The sequence below is a fragment of the Salvelinus alpinus genome, chromosome 5 (assembly GCF_045679555.1).
Source record: "Salvelinus alpinus chromosome 5, SLU_Salpinus.1, whole genome shotgun sequence".
Classification (NCBI taxonomy): Eukaryota; Metazoa; Chordata; class Actinopteri; order Salmoniformes; family Salmonidae; genus Salvelinus; species Salvelinus alpinus.
In genome coordinates, this window is record NC_092090.1 from 63,641,638 (window position 1) to 63,659,147 (window position 17,510).

A 17,510-nucleotide genomic window follows, 5' to 3' on the forward strand; every position below is an offset into this window, starting at 1 on the left:
TGAAAAACTTCCCCACAGCATAATGCTGCCACCACCATGCTTCACTGTGGGGATGGTGTTCTCTGAGTAATGAGATGTGTTGGGTTTCTGCCAGACATGGCGTTTTCCTTGATGGCCAAAAAGCAAAATTTTTGTCATATCTGACCAGAGTACCTTCTTCCATATGTTTGGGGAGTCTCCCACATGCCTTTTGGCGAACAACAAACGTGTTTGCTTATTTTTTTCTTTAAGCAATGGCTTTTTTCTGGGCACTCCTCTATAAAGCCCAGCTCTGTGGAGTGTACGACTTAAAGTGGTCCTATGGACAGATACTCCATTCTCCGCTGTGGAGCAGTGCAACTCCTTCAGGGTTATCTTTGGTCTCTTTGTTGCCTCTCTGATTAATGTCCTCCTTGCCTGGTCCGTGAGTTTTGGTGGGCAGCCCTCTCTTGGCAGGTTTGTTGTGATGCCATATTCTTTCAATTTTATTATTATGGATTTAATGGTGCTCAGTGGGATGTTCAAAGTTTCTGATATTTTTTATAACCCAACCCTGATCTGTACTTCTCTACAACTTTGTACTTGACCTGTTTGGAGAGCTCCTTGGCCTTCATGGTGCCGCTTGCTTGGTGGTGCCCCTTGCTTAGTGGTGTTGCAGACTGGGGACTTTCAGAACAGCTGTACTGTATGTATGTCTAAGTCTCTGAACAAATTGTGTGTGTGTGTGTGTGTGTGTGTGTGTGTGTGTGTGTGTGTGTGTGTGTGTGTGTGTGTGTGTGTGTGTGTGTGTGTGTGTGTGTGTGTGTGTGTGTGTGTGTGTGTGTGTGTGTGTGTGTGTGTGTGTGTGTGTGTGTGTGTGTGTGAGAGAGAGAGAGAGAGAGAGACTACATGCCAAATCTGATAAGCATCTTATTGACTACAATACAGTCAGGTTTTACGGAGCACCAATTGTTGAGACTTGGTGTAATTGGGCCAGATGCTATGAGGAAACATTAGATTAGTGTGTGAGCGGACTTAATCCATAATCAACCATGTTGGCTATCTCATTACCCAGTGATATACCCGACCCTCAATCAAGATAAAGCGACAACTTGAAAATAGAGATGACATTAGCGCCCTTACTGTCATTTTCTCTGTAAATGATTTGAAACCCTAGAAGGCCAGTATCCCGGAGTCGCCTCTTCACTGTTGACGTTGAGACTGGTGTTTTGTGGGTACTATTTCATGAAGCTGCCAGTTGAGGAATTGTGAGGCGTCTGTTTCTCAAACTAGACACTCTAATGTACTTGTCCTCTTGCTCAGTTGTGCACCGGGGCCTCCCGCTCCTCTTTCTATTCTGTTTAGAGCCAGTTTGCGCTGTTCTGTGAAGGGAGTAGTACACAGCGTTGTACCAGATCATCAGTTTCTTGGCAATTTCTCGCATGAAATAGCCTTCATTTCTCAGAACAAGAATAGACTGACGAGTTTCAGAAGAAAGTTCTTTGTTTCTGGCCATTTTGAGCCTGTAATCGAACCCACAAATGCTGATTCTCCAGATACTCAACTAGTCTAAAGAAGGCCAGTTGTAATGCTTCTTTAATCAAAACAACAGTTTTCAGCTGTGCTAACATAATTGCAAAAGGGTTTTCTTATGATCAATTAGCCTTTTAAAATTATAAACTTGGATTAGCTAACACAACGTGCCATTGGAACACAGGAGTGATGGTTGCTGATAATGGGCTCTGTACGCCTATGTAGATATTCCATTAAAAATCATCCGTTTCTAGCTACAATAGTAATTTACAACATTAACAATGTCTACGCTGTATTTCTGATCAATTTGATGTTTTTTTAATAGACAAAAAATTTGCTTTTCTTTCAAAAACAAGGACATTTCTAAGTGACCTCAAACTCTTGAACGGTAGCGTATACTGAGATCACATGACACTTAAATAAAGTCCACCTGTGTGCAATCTAACTAATTATGTGACTTCTGAGGTAATTGGTTGCACCAGATCTTATTTAGGAGCTTCATAGCAAAGGGGGTGAAAACATATGCAAGCACCACTTTCCATTTATTATCATTTTTAAAAAATTTAACCAAGTTATTTTTTCATTTCACTTCACCAATTTGGACTATTTTGTGTATGTCTGTTACATGAAATCCCCCCCCAAAAAATCCATTTAAATTACAGGTTGTAATGCAACAAAATAGGAAAAACGCCAAGGGGGATGAATACTTTTGCAAGGCACTGTACATGTTTAAGAACAGTGAAGCCTATGGTGGCATTTTAATGCACAACTGTTATTCATAGGAAGTTAAATAAAAAAATCCTCTAGATTGAGAAGTCATATTACTGAGAAGTCATCATCTTCTATGTACCATGTGAGGATTGTAAGACGCTACTGGAGTCATGTAGACATTGACAAAGTGAACATTGTGTAGAATCCTTTTGAGAGCCACAGTCTGTGGGCTCTGAAAGATAACTACTGTTGCGTGAGACATGAGGGATGAGGAGAGCAAGACCACTTTGCTCTATTTATACTACTGGAGGATGACTGAGATTCCACAGTAAAGCCCTGGGGACTCGGAAGGCCTGTCCATGATGGAGCTTCAGGAATATGTGAGTATTCCTTGTTAAGAGAATACACGGATAATTGCTAGGGCTGTGAGTGGGCTATGGTGCCAACTCTCTTAACTCAGTCAATAAATCACCAATATTGTATTCATATAGCACTTTTAACAAACACATTTATAATAAAGAGCCCACTAATAACCTGGGCATAAAGCCAAGAAGAGCAAGCACAAGTATCAGAAAACTTCTTAGGTAGGAGGACATCCATCAATCCTTTAACTGACTGACAGATTGACAGGCTGGCAGGTTGACAGCAATCAGTCAAATAAGCAGCTCACCTCCATTGGCCACGTTGAATTTGACCCCAAAGTCTCCCCCGGGGCCTCCTGGATTGTGACTGGCTGTCAGGATGATTCCACCAATGGCCTTGATCTTCCTGATGATGCAGGACACAGCAGGGGTGGAGAGGAGGCCGTTGTGTCCAATCACCAGCCGACCAATCTGAAAGAAACAGACAGAGGGAGAGTTTGAGGAACTTCAGCTGACTGAATCTCATTCTGGGACCTATGTTCGTATTGAAGTAATTAATCGTATCATACATTAATCAAGACTAAGGCATGTACAAACATCGCAACTCAAGAATGAAAAGGCCTATTATTGTAGACTAGCTCAGTGTAGCTTACAGAATGATTTAATTCGCATTTCTTTATTGTAATGAGCTTCATGTCATGCATTTAGTCAAGAGATGTTTTCTAGAACTGGTCATGTGGCTTATGTCATGACGCTCAGGGCTTCATCTTTCCAGACCAGATGCGTCCAGAATTTGGCACGGACTGAGGTTCCAGACGTTCTATCAGGCTTGGACTAGGCTACATTCCAGACAGTCGTCATGGGCGTCTACATCCATTTATTGAAGTCGCGCGAACACTCTCGCGTGTTCTGTCCCTAGGCTATAGCATCTCAACTATTCTAAATAAAAGTGTCCTCATTCATGTGGAATTAATTATTATGACGTCGGCGCATCTCCTCACTTTCAGGATTTCGAGAGAGAGAGAGATACTCTTGGCTCTATTCAATCAAGCCTGGTTACCTTGTTTTTGGCATAAGAGCAAAAACATTTGTATGGTTTGAAAGCAAAATGAAATCAGCTGTGTTAATGACAACATTCTCTCCCCGTAAAAAAAGTATATATTTGTATATTTAAACCTATCCCAGACATCGCTTTGGATCGAATAGTGCCCTTTGGGTGCGCACTTAACACCTGTCATGCACTGTCAGCGACCCGTTGTAGGTCTACACGCCTATCATCATTCCATACTCTGCCCCCAGAATTTCACAAATATTCTTTCAATGTCTTCCCAGCGCTTATCTCCTGTGAGTTTGGCTCGTGGCCACTAAACTGGGTATCCCCCAAGCTTCGAACGAAGCAGGGAGGAATGTAGCTGAGTGGCGCGTGGGCAGCAGGGGACGAGGGATTGAACAGCCGATAAGGCAGGAGACATTAAGCTGGGCAAGCAGAAAAATAGACCCATCTCAAAACAAATACATTCCCCTCAGTTTTTCCTTTAGGTATTTCACCAAGCTTGTTGTCGCATAGATCTGAGAATAGACTGCTGTCCTTTCCAAGCGCTCTGCGCAATTGGTTAAAAGGCTCCGCCACTCACGCAGGTCCGCGCACGCACGCACACACACACACAAACACTGGGAGAGGCAGGGAGGAATGTAGCTTTAGGTTGTAACATAGCCTGCCTATCTATATGCACGTACGCCTATCGCCATAAATCTGAGTGTTGTTAAAACTAGGCCACTGGATTGACTTATCGTTTCAGAGGCGCATAAACAGAGCAGGCTTTGCTAGGTAAACTAGTGTACAGCATTCCCTTGTATGCACTTGACTAGAGTTTCCGCTGTATAAACCATAGTTTATTTATTTAACTAACATTTATGTAACTATGTATAAACCATAGTTTATACGACCCATGGGCATATGGAGGATTAACAATCAAATACCATGTTTTATTATGCTATTTCTGTGCTTCGTTTATCATGATCATGATCATCATCATCATTATCATCATCACGAACCCTGAACCATTCCAAACTTTCTGACATGACATTCTTGTCTTACCCCGTTGGCAGCAGCCATCTGAACTATAATCTCGGTGGCTGCTCGGCTGAAGTAGCGTCCGTCGCTGCCCACCACCATCGTGCATCCCTGGCGGTCTCTCAGGTCGATGGACGACAGTACACTTTGGATGTAGTTCTGCAGGTAGTTCTTCTTGCCCTCGAACACAGCCGTCTTCCGCCGCAGCCCGTTGGTACCGGGCCGCTGGTCATCAAACGGGCTCGTCTGGACCGTTACCACGGGAATGGGGTTCGTCTCCATCCTCCGCACAAGAACCCACCGGGAGTGGCGGGTCGACTGGCTATACCGGGGATGACTCACTGTCGGCTGGATAGAGGTGGAGAGTCAAACATATGTAGGAGACAGACTGTGTTAGGGAGGTGAGAGGTTCAGTGATGTTCGCTCTAGCCCTCCAGAAGTAGCACTTTCGAGGGAGGTGGGGTATGCGCTTACGCAATGACAGCACACCAGCGCTTTCCAGAGGGATGGCTATTAAGATGATAAATCCCCGTCAACAAATTCCTTGGCTTGTAAACTCGGTTTGAGATATATGCTAGTTATAGGCCTGCTGTCGGTTTTAAACACATGCCACAGAAAACTTGCAGCGAGAGCTTTGGATAGGCGAATGAAATATTAAGCCAAGTCTCTTCCGCCTGACAACTCCCTATTTTCCAAATAAGCCCGACTCTCCACAAGGACATGCGCCTGCCAAAATCAGGGAGGGCCAAAAGCCCCTACAATCAGCTGCGCCTCTGGACAAAAATAGCCCGGTGGAGTACGGGGAGAATTGTGTCGGGCTGGGGCTGTAACCGGACAAGGCAAAGCACTGTCAGTGTCAGTGTGCGAGCATTAAGCAGTTAACGGTCAAAGACATGCGGAAAAGTGACGAGGCAGGACCTGAGGGCGCACTGTTGGCCATGGGCAAAGCAATGCGTCAAGCAGACCTCCCCTGTCCCACATATTAGGCAATATAGTACATGGTAAAGTAAAACAGACTAGTTGGTTTTAATATGATACTTTAAGCGAATGGACTAGAATGATAACATGAAATCCACTCCCTTTTCAAGATAACTAAACTGTGACAAAAAATGGAGTGCGTCTTTTTTAATGGCAGCTCTCTCTATCTCTCTCGCTCTCTTTGTACTATAATGCATAAAAGCTAGCATCAGAAGAGCAAGATGCGTTATGGGTGGCCAGAGAGAAGCATATGGGCTGGTTCACTGATGCATAATTTAGTGGACAGCGCAACCAGGAGCAAAATCAAGGAAAGACATTTTTGTAAAACGTGCTTTGCAAAATTGTAGGCCTATTGGTCCTATAAAAGTAGTTGTCTGTATTGAAATGCATTAAACCTGGGCCACACGGTGGCAGCATTGAACTGGCTTACAGCTGGATGCAGACGTTCTCAAGTTTTCATTCGATTTTGAAGGAAATTAAGATGGAATCAATTGTATTTTAATGGGTATTTAATGTGTTTAAAAGCGATTCAATTAAATATTACAATAATGATTTGCAATAAAACAAAACAGGGCATGAAATTCGCACTGATGAGACTGATCTCTTTTAGTGACAAACAAGAGTTGTTTCGCCAATTACAGGACAAACAACATTTATATGAGCCTACGCTTACAATAATTCACAATAACAAGATCTTAAGTAGATCATATACTGTAATTTACTGTTCCCAATGCCTATTTTGCCTTTTTGCGAAGTAATTCTGTGCAATATATTATAGTCCTGCTAATTTAGACCTGGTTTTCCAGAAATTTAAATTGAAAACCTTTAGGTGCAATCATTTCCTCAGGTTATTTTGTACTAATAGATGGCATCTTTAGCAGTCAATTTCTAAGTGTAATAAAATGTGGGGAAGGAAATAAGTTGGCCTAAGCATAATCAAACACCGCAACAACAAAAAAACTGACGGTACGGTCAAACTATTTTTATTGTTTCATTTCAATGACGAAAATCAAAATACAATGGATTTTTAAAACATTTGGCAAAAGTGGTTCCACTTTCACATTGACACCATATTTTAACAAATATATTACCAGTCTACATATGTACATTAACTTCATTTGACATACTGTATTCAACATTGAATGAACATAAACAATATGCAGTTTAATTAAATCATTTCTTTGAGAAACGCGTAAACGTGCCTCCATTGGATCATTTTATCACTTGTATACAAACACAGGGGTTTCTTTGGTTAAAGCTGTAACAAACAAACACTTCAACAACTACGGTAAGGCGTTTGGACATTCTCTGTTATTGAAGGAACAGCGCTCAACATTGCATTTGGGCAGAATGGAGTCATTGGAGCTGGAATCAGGCTCGGGAACCAAACAAGCAGGGCCCGTGAGAAGACGAACAGAGTTCTGTGGATTTGAGTCATGTGATACATAAGGAAAGGTTCTAGTCATAATGCTGTCAATACTGAATGAACACTTCGTATGTGTGTCGCTCGCAGCCTTCTGTACTGCGGGAGTTGCTGCGCAAAGTTGCTTTCTGAAGTCCATGGGGGCAACTACCTTACAGCTGCTGCTTAGACTCGGGTATGGTAGATAGGAGGAAGGTAGCATCACGAGCCCGTCCTGAACCGGCATATACCAGAGAGGGGCAGCCGGTACGCTCACTTGGCTTTGGACGCAGTAAGGCCGGTAACAGCTAAAGTTTGGGTAAAACATGAGTCCATCTTTCATATACTCCGGCTGGTTTCTCTTAAACCTCTTCCTGCGCCGGAGAAAGCTGCCGTTGTCAAACATGTCCTCAGATGCGGGGTCCAGAGACCAGTAGTTGCCTTTTCCTGCGTTTCCAGGCTCTCTCGGAATCTTGATAAAGCAGTCGTTGAGTGACAGGTTGTGCCTGATGGAGTTCTGCCACGCCGGAAACTTCTCCCCGTAGTAGGGGAACTTGTTGCTGATGAAGTCGCAGATGCCACTCAGCGTCAGTTTCTTCAGAGGACACTGTAAGATTGCCATGGTGATGAGAGCGATGTAGGAATACGGGGGTTTTACAGAACCGTGAGGTCTTCCCAATGAAGGTGTGTCTGCACAGAAACTATTCTCGCTCTCCCCAGATGAGTCGAACTCAGAGCAGTCCAGTTCGACGCTGGACTCGGCGGATGAGCTAGGCTCCCTGGTGTTGTCCGTCCGGTAGAGAAGATGCCGGTCAAGGAGAGGCTCGTCCTCTCCCGCTATGTATACTTCATCCTCGTCCAGTGGCAAGCCAGTCTGCTGGGACGTTTCATACTCCTTGGAGAGGGTCATGGCTCAGACCACAACGTCCACACACGCGTAAAAGCGAAACTCTTACCACCGTATCATTAATTCTTAACATGCGTAAAAGCGTCTTCTCTGACTTTCTCGGCTCCTCCGGTCCCTGTGGTCCTGGTCAGCCTGTTTATGTTGACCGGGAGTTTCCTTCTTTTTTTTTATTAGTGGGCTGTTGTTGTACCCCCCCCGCCCTGCCACAGCCCAGTCACACTCAGACCTATCAGAGTAGTCCCTCGCCCCAGGGTGTCAGGGCAGACAAAGGGAAAACTAATCCGGAGAATCCTCACATACATAATTGATCTAGTATGCAGACACCTCAAAGTTCATGAAGCATAATACTTTTAAGTGAAATACACTTATCAAATGTAGACCTATATATAATGATTTATTACAAAGCGAGGGTAGAATCAGATGGTGATTTTAGCAAGATCCCCCATGCGTATCCAGGTCCGTCTATAAAAGTTTCCCGCTCCAGACATGGCACATTATGTCTACAAATGCAAATACATTGTCAACTTTATAACCTTAATTGGTATACAGTGTGTTCAACTTTATTCGCGGTCAACATTAGACCGATAACCTTGGCACATTTCCTGTTCAATTAGGCCTATTAAAAGCTACGCAGGGCCTCCGCCCGGCAGACAATAGAGTAGCACAGTAGCTCGGCTGGAGCCGGGGATGCGATGTGAAGTTTGAACACCACGCCTACGCCTGATAATAAACGCAGCGTTTTACCCCCCAGACCCCCGTGGTTTCGTTAAGTTTGCCACCTCGGGATGCCCGCAGGTGGTGTGACCGTGAAAATGGCCGTGGGACAGCTCCCCGTGGCCGGGAGAGTAAAGCGGCTATAGAGGCAACTTAACGAGCCAATAAGCATCAGAATCGGGTTGAACACTGCGCAGCTGCACGGTGAGCTATAGGGCTACGGGACATAGCCGGGGTGAATGGCCACAGCAAATTAGACGCACATGTAGAACTAGGCCAGACAATTATGTTAGAAAATGACATTTTAACAAATTTAACTGTGTTTATATATTGGGTAAAATTGTAAACGTAGACTATAAGCCAAAATGTATTTGACTTAAGACAAACCATCCGAATTTACAGGGCTATTCTCCGTCTAATTGGCCGTTTACTTCCACGTATTTGATTTAAATTCGTTATTTTACATGAATCGCATAAATAAAACTCCCTAAATCTTCTCACTATGGCAAATTCCTTGACTGAGACTTGTCAGCATAATTCTTAGTAATTCAGAATGTGAATGGGGACCCCATGCAACGTCACTTCACAACAACAAAACAAAGGTGTTAATATGCTTGCAGCGTTTTACGCACCTTGTGGAATATCGCATTGGATTTACGCATTATTTAAACACCTTCAGACAAGACCCGAGTTTATATCAATTCGCTCGTTCACAATTATTAGCCATCACAACAAAATGCCAGTCAATACTTAATAATAGTGAAATATGAACATTAAATATTGTAAACACCAATCTTTAAATCAGATTCTTGTTTATTTCAATAATTTAAACAGCCCTTACATGATAATATGTGAAATAAAAACAAACGTATTCACAGGTCAAGCTAATAGTCAAGCGCGCGTGGACATTTACAGACCAGTCTAATTTTGTGTTGCACCACTTTTGAGATGTGATAAAAGCCTGTACAAAACCTTAACTTCACCAACAATTTACAGACCTAAAACACAGCCTAACTATTGACGAATACACTCAAACTTAAATGAATAAGGTATGGATGTTAGGGGTTTCCAAAGTTTAAAATAATTTACAGAGAAAATGACAGTAAGGGCGCTAATGTCATTGTTTCTGTATGATATGTCGGATTAAGGAATAAAGACAGACACCAATGTTAAGTTCAATAGCCTTGTTAAGCATTGTACAAGTCCCTACGCGTGGAGTCTGGGGAACAGTCCAACTAGTCGATTACCTATCAACTAGACTCCGTAACATCATCCTTTTCAATAGAAAGTGCAAACATAACGGCATAACATTGAGTTCTTAACAGTCAAGTCATAACAATTGAAAAGCATGACATTTTCTTTTTACTTCAGCTGTCATCTTCCTTTTTTAATATTTTTTTACATTTTTAAATATTTTTTTAATTAACAGACAACAAGTTAAGTCTCTTGCTTACAGAGTAAGCCTGTCCGGTGGCTTGCACAGCCGACCCACCCGTGAGTAAGTATTGGCTCTGACAGGGGTAGGATTAGGGCCACGAGCTGGAGAGTTTGGTGGGGTAGAAGCTTCACCTTCAGTTGGCTCATGTCTCAATTCTGCACCCCTTACCCTTAGGCCTGGACTGTGATCCAGCTCATCTAGGTGAATGTATGGCATGTTCTGGTTTGTCTGCTCTGCTACGCGCAGATCCACCCGATTGCGACGATAGAGGGAGCCACCAACATCCACCAGGTAAGAACGTGGTGCAACTCTCTGTAGGCATGTGCCCAGCCTCCAAAGTCCTGTGTGGTCTCCCGGCAGCGGTTTCATCCTTATAGTTTCACCCACCTCCAGCTCTGGTAGGTCTCGAGCAGTCCGGTCGTAGAAGCACTTAGCGAGCTGCTTTCTGTGACGCAGTTTGTCCGTGACGCCAACCATGACGCAGGGCTCAAGTAGCTTGTTAGCTACGGGGATAGTAGTCTTCAGACGTCTGGACAGAAGGCGTTGTGCTGGGCTGCTGTCCATGTTTTCGGTGGGTGTGTTCCTCCACTGTAAGATCGCTTTCCATGGGTCGTTGCTGTCGCGCAAGGCCCTGCTTAACAGGTTTTTTGCAATCTTGACAGCTGATTCTGCCTTGCCATTTGCTTTTGGGTGTCTTGGAGAGGAGGTCACGTGGTCAAACTCCCATTCTGAGGCGAAACGCTTGAACTGTGCAGTGAATTGTGGGCCATTGTCCGTGATTACCTTGTCAGGCTGACCTTGCCTTGCAAACTGCGCCTTGCAGCGCTTTATGACCGTCTCTGCAGACAAGTCAGGGAGCAGTTCAATTTCCCAAAAGTCAGAGTAATGATCAACGAGGAGAAGATAGTCCTTTTGTCTGTGGCTGAATAAGTCCATGCTGATGATTTGCCAGGCCCTTGTGGGCAGTTCGTGTGACATCATGGTTTCCTTTTGCTGTTCATGAGCGTACTCGTTGCATGTGGTACAGTTGCTGACAAAGTCTTTAATTTCTGCTTGCATGTTTGGCCAGTATAATGTTTCACGAGCCTGACGGTAGCATGCGTCACCTCCAACGTGACTGGAGTGTATGCGGGTAAGCATCTCTGGACGTAGTGATTTGGGAATAATGACCTTCTGACCTCTGAACAAGACGCCATTTTGCACACTGATCTCATCTCGAAAGGTCCAGTATTCTCTCACTGTGAAAGGTGTCTCCTCTTTCAGATATGGCCAACCTGCGAGAGCCATGGACTTCAGTGACTGTAGGTGTTCGTCCTTGTCAGTATGTTGCCTGATCTGGGCTAGGCGGTGATCTGTGACGTTTAAGTAGTCTGCCTGATTGATCTGTTGAACATCTTGTTGTTCCTGCTGTAGCGAACAGATGGCCTGCCGCTGATAGGCAGTGCCTCTACCTGTACATTGTGCTGTTGCCCTGCTCAGTGTGTCGCTGATGTACATCTCAGGTCCTGGCTTGTAAATGACCTTCAGGCTGTAGTTTTGCAGAGTCAGGAGCATACTTTGAAGCCTCTTGGGCGCGTTGAGGAGAGGTTTACTGAATATGGCAATGAGTGGTTTGTGGTCAGTTTCAGCGGTGACCAGCTCTCGACCATATAAGTAGTGATGGAATCGCTGGCAGGAGAAGACGATGCTGAGGCACTCTTTCTCAATTTGTGCATAGTTTTGTTCGGTGGGGGTGAGCGCTCTCGAGGCAAACGCAACGGGCTGGCCTTCCTGCATAAGGCAGCATCCAAGTCCCCTTTGGCTAGAGTCGCTCTGGATTGTGACAGGCTTCGTGACGTCGTAGTAGCGCAACACTGGCATGGATGAAGCCAGAGATTTCATCTCCTGCACTGCGGCCTCGTGCTTGGGTAGCCAGTGCCATGGTGTGTCTTTGTCCAGCAACCGGCGCAGAGGCTCACAGACTGCTGATAGGTGTGGCATGAACTTTGCAAGATAGTTTGCAAAGCCGATGAGACGCTGTACTCCTTTTGCATCCGACGGGTTTGGCATGTCGAGGATCGCTTGGACCTTGTCTGGGTCCGGCTTCAGGCCTTTTGCCGAGAGAATGTGGCCATGGAAGTGGACGTCTTTCACCTTGAACTGCAGCTTCTTCAGGCCAAGACGAAGCTTAACTGATCGGCATCGCTCCATCAGTGCCAGGAGCTTCACATCGTGGTCGCGTTCTGCTTCTTCGTCTGTTTCACCACAGCCTACGATCAGGATATCATCGGCGATGGGTTCAATGCCCTTGAGCCCAGCCAGTAACTCGTGCTGCTTGCGTTGGTATACCTCAGGCGCCACTGAGACACCAAACGGGAGCTTGAGCCAGCGTTTCCGACCCCAGGGGGTCCAGAAGGTAGTCATGAAGCTGCTTTCTTCGTCCAGCTTGCATTGAAGGAATGCATCTCGGGCATCCACCAAGGTGAAAATCCTGGCCTTGGGAAGCTTATAGAGGACATCCTCTAGTGTCGGCATGATGTAGTGGGATCGTTTCAGTGCTTGGTTCAGATGCAGACCCTCAGCTTCTCTGGTTTTTTCACTATGACCATATTGCTGATCCAGTCAGTTGGTTCAGTCACAGATGTCATGTGGCCATCGGCCTCATACTTGTCCAGCTGGGCCTTCACCGCCACTTTCATTGCAATGGGCACATTGCGAGGAGCACACTGGACTGGAGTAATGCTCTCATCCACTTCAAAGTGTACCTCCCCAGGCACTGATTCAACGGGCATGTTGAATACATCGTCATATCTGCTGAGTAGTCGTTCTTTGGACAGGGGTCCATGCTGGACATGATCCACAATGTGCAGGTCATTTGGTACAGTGAACTGCATCAGTCCCAAGCGTTCGCATGTAGAGCCTGAGAGGAGAGGATTTTGACTGGTTTTCACAATCTCAAACTCCAGCTTGTGTCTGCGTCCCCGAATAACACATTCGGTCTCAAAGGTGCCCATAGAGCTCATCAGTTCTCCTGAGTACAGCTTTAGTCTAGTATCGCTGGGCAATAGATGTGTGTCAGGTGCCAGATTGATTTTGTCTTTGTAGCTCATTACGTTGCATGTAGCACCCGAATCCAGTTGACATTGTTGTTGCTTGTTGTGTAATCGTAGTGTCACAAACCATTTCTTCCCTCTTGAGTGTACAGCCCCAATGGATTCATGCATGTAAATGTCACTTTCACTGTTCAGCTCTGAACATTGAGTAACATCATCAACACAGTGAATCTTGCCCTCACTCACCCTTCTTTTGCTTTTGAGACACACTTTTGCAAAGTGATTATTAGTTCCACAAGCTCTGCATGGTTTTCCGTAGGCAGGGCAGTGCTCTTTGCCACGTGTGTGTGTATTCCCACAGTATTTACATGCTACGGGGCTCTCTGTGTTCACCGTTCGTGGTGAATTACTCTGCCTTGATTGGTTTTGTCTGAATGTCTGCCTAGCAACAGCGTGAACAGTATCAACGTCGGAGCGTGGGGTTTCCGTTTCCATTGCTCTCATTCTCATGTCAGTGACTTCAGCAGTGCGGCACATTTCGATGGCAGTTACTAATGTTAAGCCTCTCTCTCTCAGTAGACGCCGGCGCGTATTCTCATTTGCAATTCCCAGTACTATTTTGTCACGAATCAGTTCATCTTTCAATCCCCCGTATTCACAAGTGGCGGATTTCTCTCTCAAACGGGTTACAAAGTTGTGTACTGACTCACCCTCTTCCTGTTTGCAGCTTCCGAAAACGAACCGCTCGTAAATGACGTTTCTGGCGGGTTTGAAGTAATTCTCCAATGCATCCAATATAGCCTTTGCATCACACTGTTGTCGTGCCGTGAGGGTGAGATTGTGCCGGTAGATATGCCTGCATTCACTGCCCATTAAACTCCTCAGAGTTGCCGCTTGTACCTCGTTGGGTTTCTCATGTAGACCGGTCGCCAGCGCATAGTCCTCGAATTCATCCCTGAAGTTGTCCCAATTAGTATTCCAGTCCCCTGTGAGAACCATGTGATTAGGTGGCGGAATGTTCGCTGCCATAGCAATGGAATAGGAGATTTCTTTGCCTTCAGTCATGGAAGTAGGTAGTGATGCTAGCTAGCCAGCTAACAACGAGTTGATCAGTGTTGTGAGTAGGAGACGGCTTGTGTTCGCATATGGAACGTAACTGCGCCTATACTGTACTTAGCTACAAAAATAACAAACGTGTGTTTTCCGAGCCACTTCTGATACCATGTTTCTGTATGATATGTCGGATTAAGGAATAAAGACAGACACCAATGTTAAGTTCAATAGCCTTGTTAAGCATTGTACAAGTCCCTACGCGTGGAGTCTGGGGAACAGTCCAACTAGTCGATTACCTATCAACTAGACTCCGTAACAGTCATCTCTATTTTCAAGTTGTCGCTTTATCTTGATTGAGGGTCGGGTATATCACTGGGTAATGAGATAGCCAACATGGTTGATTATGGATGAAGTCCGCTCACACACTAATCTAATGTTTCCTCATAGTATCTGGCCCGTGAGCAAGGGGCCCAATTACACCAAGTCTCAACAATTGGCGCTCCGTAAAACCTGACTGTATTGTAGTCAATAAGATGCTTATCAGATTTGGCATGTAGTCATCATTAACAGTAAATACCATAACGTTTTGAGGTCCTACTGGACTGAAGTGAAACAACAGGATTATGAGGATTAACACAATTGCAGTAGGTAGGTCCTCATGTGTATCAGGAATAAACTGGAATAGTTCACTGTGAGGAGAGAGGGGGGAGTTCTTGTTTAGTTCCTGTTCCCCACCTTTAGTACTGCTGAGATGAACTGTTCCTGTAGGATCTCTTTGTCCAGGTTTCTCCCTGTAGAGGTGAGGGGATACAAAGGCTTTATTGAGTGAGGTACACATCAGAAGAATGCATTCATACACACACAGTGCTGACTTATGAAGACTAGGTGGTTGACCCTAGGCTCCTCCCCCCACACCTGCGGGGACTCATCAAGCTCGTAGAGTTCATGGACCCCCTGCAACGTCACCTGGTGGGCTTTACCTGCAATAGACACGATCCCCTGGGATAGCTTGGTCGCAAATGTGTCTTCCAAATGGACAATGACCCCAAGCATACTTCCAAAGTTGTGTCAAAATGGCTTAAGGACAACAAAGTCAAGGTATTGGAGTGGCCATCACAAAGCCCTGACCTCAATCCTATAGAAAATTTGTGTGCAGAACTGAAAAAGTGTGTGCGAGCAAGGAGGCCTACAAACCTGACTCAGTTACACCAGCTCTGTCAGGAGGAATGGGCCAAAATTCACCCAACTTATTGTGGGAAACGTTTGACCCAAGTTAAACAATTTAAAGGCAATGCTACCAAATACTAATTGAGTGTATGTAAACTTCTGACCCACTGGGAATGTGATGAAAGAAATAAAAGCTGAAATAAATCATTCTCTCTACTATTATTCTGACATTTCACATTCGTAAAATAAAGTGGTGATCCTAACTGACCTAAGATGGAATTTTTACTTGGATTAAATGTCAGGAATTGTGAAAAACTGAGGTTAAATGTATTTGGCTAAGGTGTATGTAAACTTCCGACTTCAACTGTATCTAAAGTGCCCAGAAACGAATACACACAAAAGGTTGAATCCTAACTTGAAGTTTGCTACCATATCAAATGTTGCCCAACTTACATCTCCCATTAAGATCAATGGGCAGCAGATAGCCTAGTGGTAGAGCGTTGGACTAGTAACCGAAAGGTTGCAAGATCGAATCCCCGAGCTGACAAGGTAAAAATGTCGTTCTGCCCCTGAACAAGGCAGTTAACCCACTGTTCCTAGGCCGTCATCGAAAATAAGAATTTGTTCTCAACTGACTTGCCTAGTTAAATAAAGGTAAAAAAAAAATGAATGCATGATTTTGATGGAAGGTATACTGTAAAATAAATGCCCACTGTATTTGCACAGGGATGCCTATTGAAAACCAGTGACAAAGGCTGAATGTTGTTTCACATTCAACCGAATGACATTCATGGGATGTCCAGCTGTAACGCTCTGGGTGTCGGGGGGTGTGAAGTCAGGCGCAGGAACAACAGAGAGTTCAATATAGTGCATTTAATGCACACACGGTAAACAATGTCCCCACGAAAACACTGGGTGTAACAAATAAATGTCCCATACACGGGGGACAAAAACCCAGTCCAAATATACTCTATGAACGAAACAAACAAATACGTTCGTCTACTCCCGATACCAATGTACAACTGAATCAATCCCGCACAAAGAAACGTACGGGCTGGCTGACTAATAAAGCCCAACTAATTATAATCACCTCAACACAGGTGTAACAAATAAACACATAAGGAGGGGGAGGAAAAAGAGTCAGTGGCAGCTAGTAGGCCGGCGACGACGACCGCCGAGCGCCACCCGAACGGGAAGGGGAGTCACCTTCGGTCGGAGTCGTGACACCAGCTTTGTTCTTGAATGCTCTCTCTCACAGAAGATCCTGGAAAGAAACAAGCTATTGTAAAACGGAACGTTTCTGATGCGAAAAGATTAGGTTTCAAAACATTGATGTTATAGCCTTCATGAGAATCATCAGTCTCGGGCTCCTGGGTGGCGCAGCGGTCTAAGGCACTGCATCTCAGTGCTAGAGGCATCACTACAGACCCTGATTCGATTCCAGGCTGTATCGCAACCGGCCGTGATTGGGAGTACCATAGGGCGGCGCACAATTGGCCCAGCACATGATTAATATTGTTGCATTTTTTAAGCGTAAAAGCAACTAAAAGTAAACTAGTTTTTGTCCTTGAAATGACTACTGTTGCTTTATGGTTGTAATTAAAACTTTGATTGCAAAAAGTTATTGGGAAACAAAACCTTTGCATGCTTTATATTGCTAAATAAAACAATCCTTTAATTCATGTCAATATAATCTGCTTGAGTAAAGTAAATCATAGTTAAATCGAACCAGCACATTCTTAACATTTAACAATGGTATTGTCCCACCACATTTTAAGTGCTGCTGATGAGTTTGTCCACGAATTCGTCAAAAAGCTCAACTCTATTAAGTACCATAAACCAGCTGTGACGTCCTTATTTAACCCCCCCCATCCTCTCTTTACCCTCCCACTCCCCCGCTGTATACTCCCTTACAGCATTACAAGGGCACTTCGCATATATTTTGGGCATTGTGAGGAAGTGTTAAGGTTACACACTTCCTTTTTCATTTGGTATAACACTCTCATTAGCATGAAAAGAGCAACTTGGAGGGAGGGAGGGAGGGGAGTTTGGCCCTCCGGAGGCAGGACTGTGGGGAAAGGGAAGTTTAGCTCATTTGTGGGAAAGGGGACCTGGCAAAAACTGATGACAATGCAGACATTAACCCCCCCTTAACAAGCCCACGCCCTGTGGTAGCTGTTG

The 17,510-nt window shown here is 44.7% G+C and overlaps 2 protein-coding genes across 2 annotated transcripts in view; both read right to left on the reverse strand.

The window, feature by feature from the left end:
• The window catches only part of LOC139576482 (phosphoglucomutase-like protein 5), a 37,631-nt gene extending 32,289 nt beyond the window's left edge, over window positions 1-5,342 (reverse strand). The window contains exons 1-2 of the mRNA XM_071402642.1: window positions 4,663-5,342; window positions 2,873-3,035 (exon numbers count right to left, since the gene is read on the reverse strand). Of these exons, the coding sequence (XP_071258743.1) occupies window positions 2,873-3,035; window positions 4,663-4,920 (421 nt within the window). The 5' untranslated portion in view covers window positions 4,921-5,342. The remainder of the gene's footprint in view (window positions 1-2,872; window positions 3,036-4,662) is intronic.
• Window positions 5,343-6,583: 1,241 nt separating this feature from the next.
• foxd5 (forkhead box D5) lies at window positions 6,584-8,092 on the reverse strand. Its single transcript, XM_071402647.1, has one exon. The coding sequence runs from the start codon at window positions 7,926-7,928 to the stop codon at window positions 6,900-6,902; it is 1,029 nt and encodes a 342-aa protein (XP_071258748.1). The 5' UTR covers window positions 7,929-8,092; the 3' UTR covers window positions 6,584-6,899.
• Between the last annotated feature and the right edge of the window lie 9,418 nt (window positions 8,093-17,510).

Coding starts and splice junctions, on each gene's coding strand:
- foxd5 (XM_071402647.1), bottom strand. CDS start 7,928: ATGACCCTCTCCAAGGAGTATGAAACGTCCCAGCAGACTGGCTTGCCA.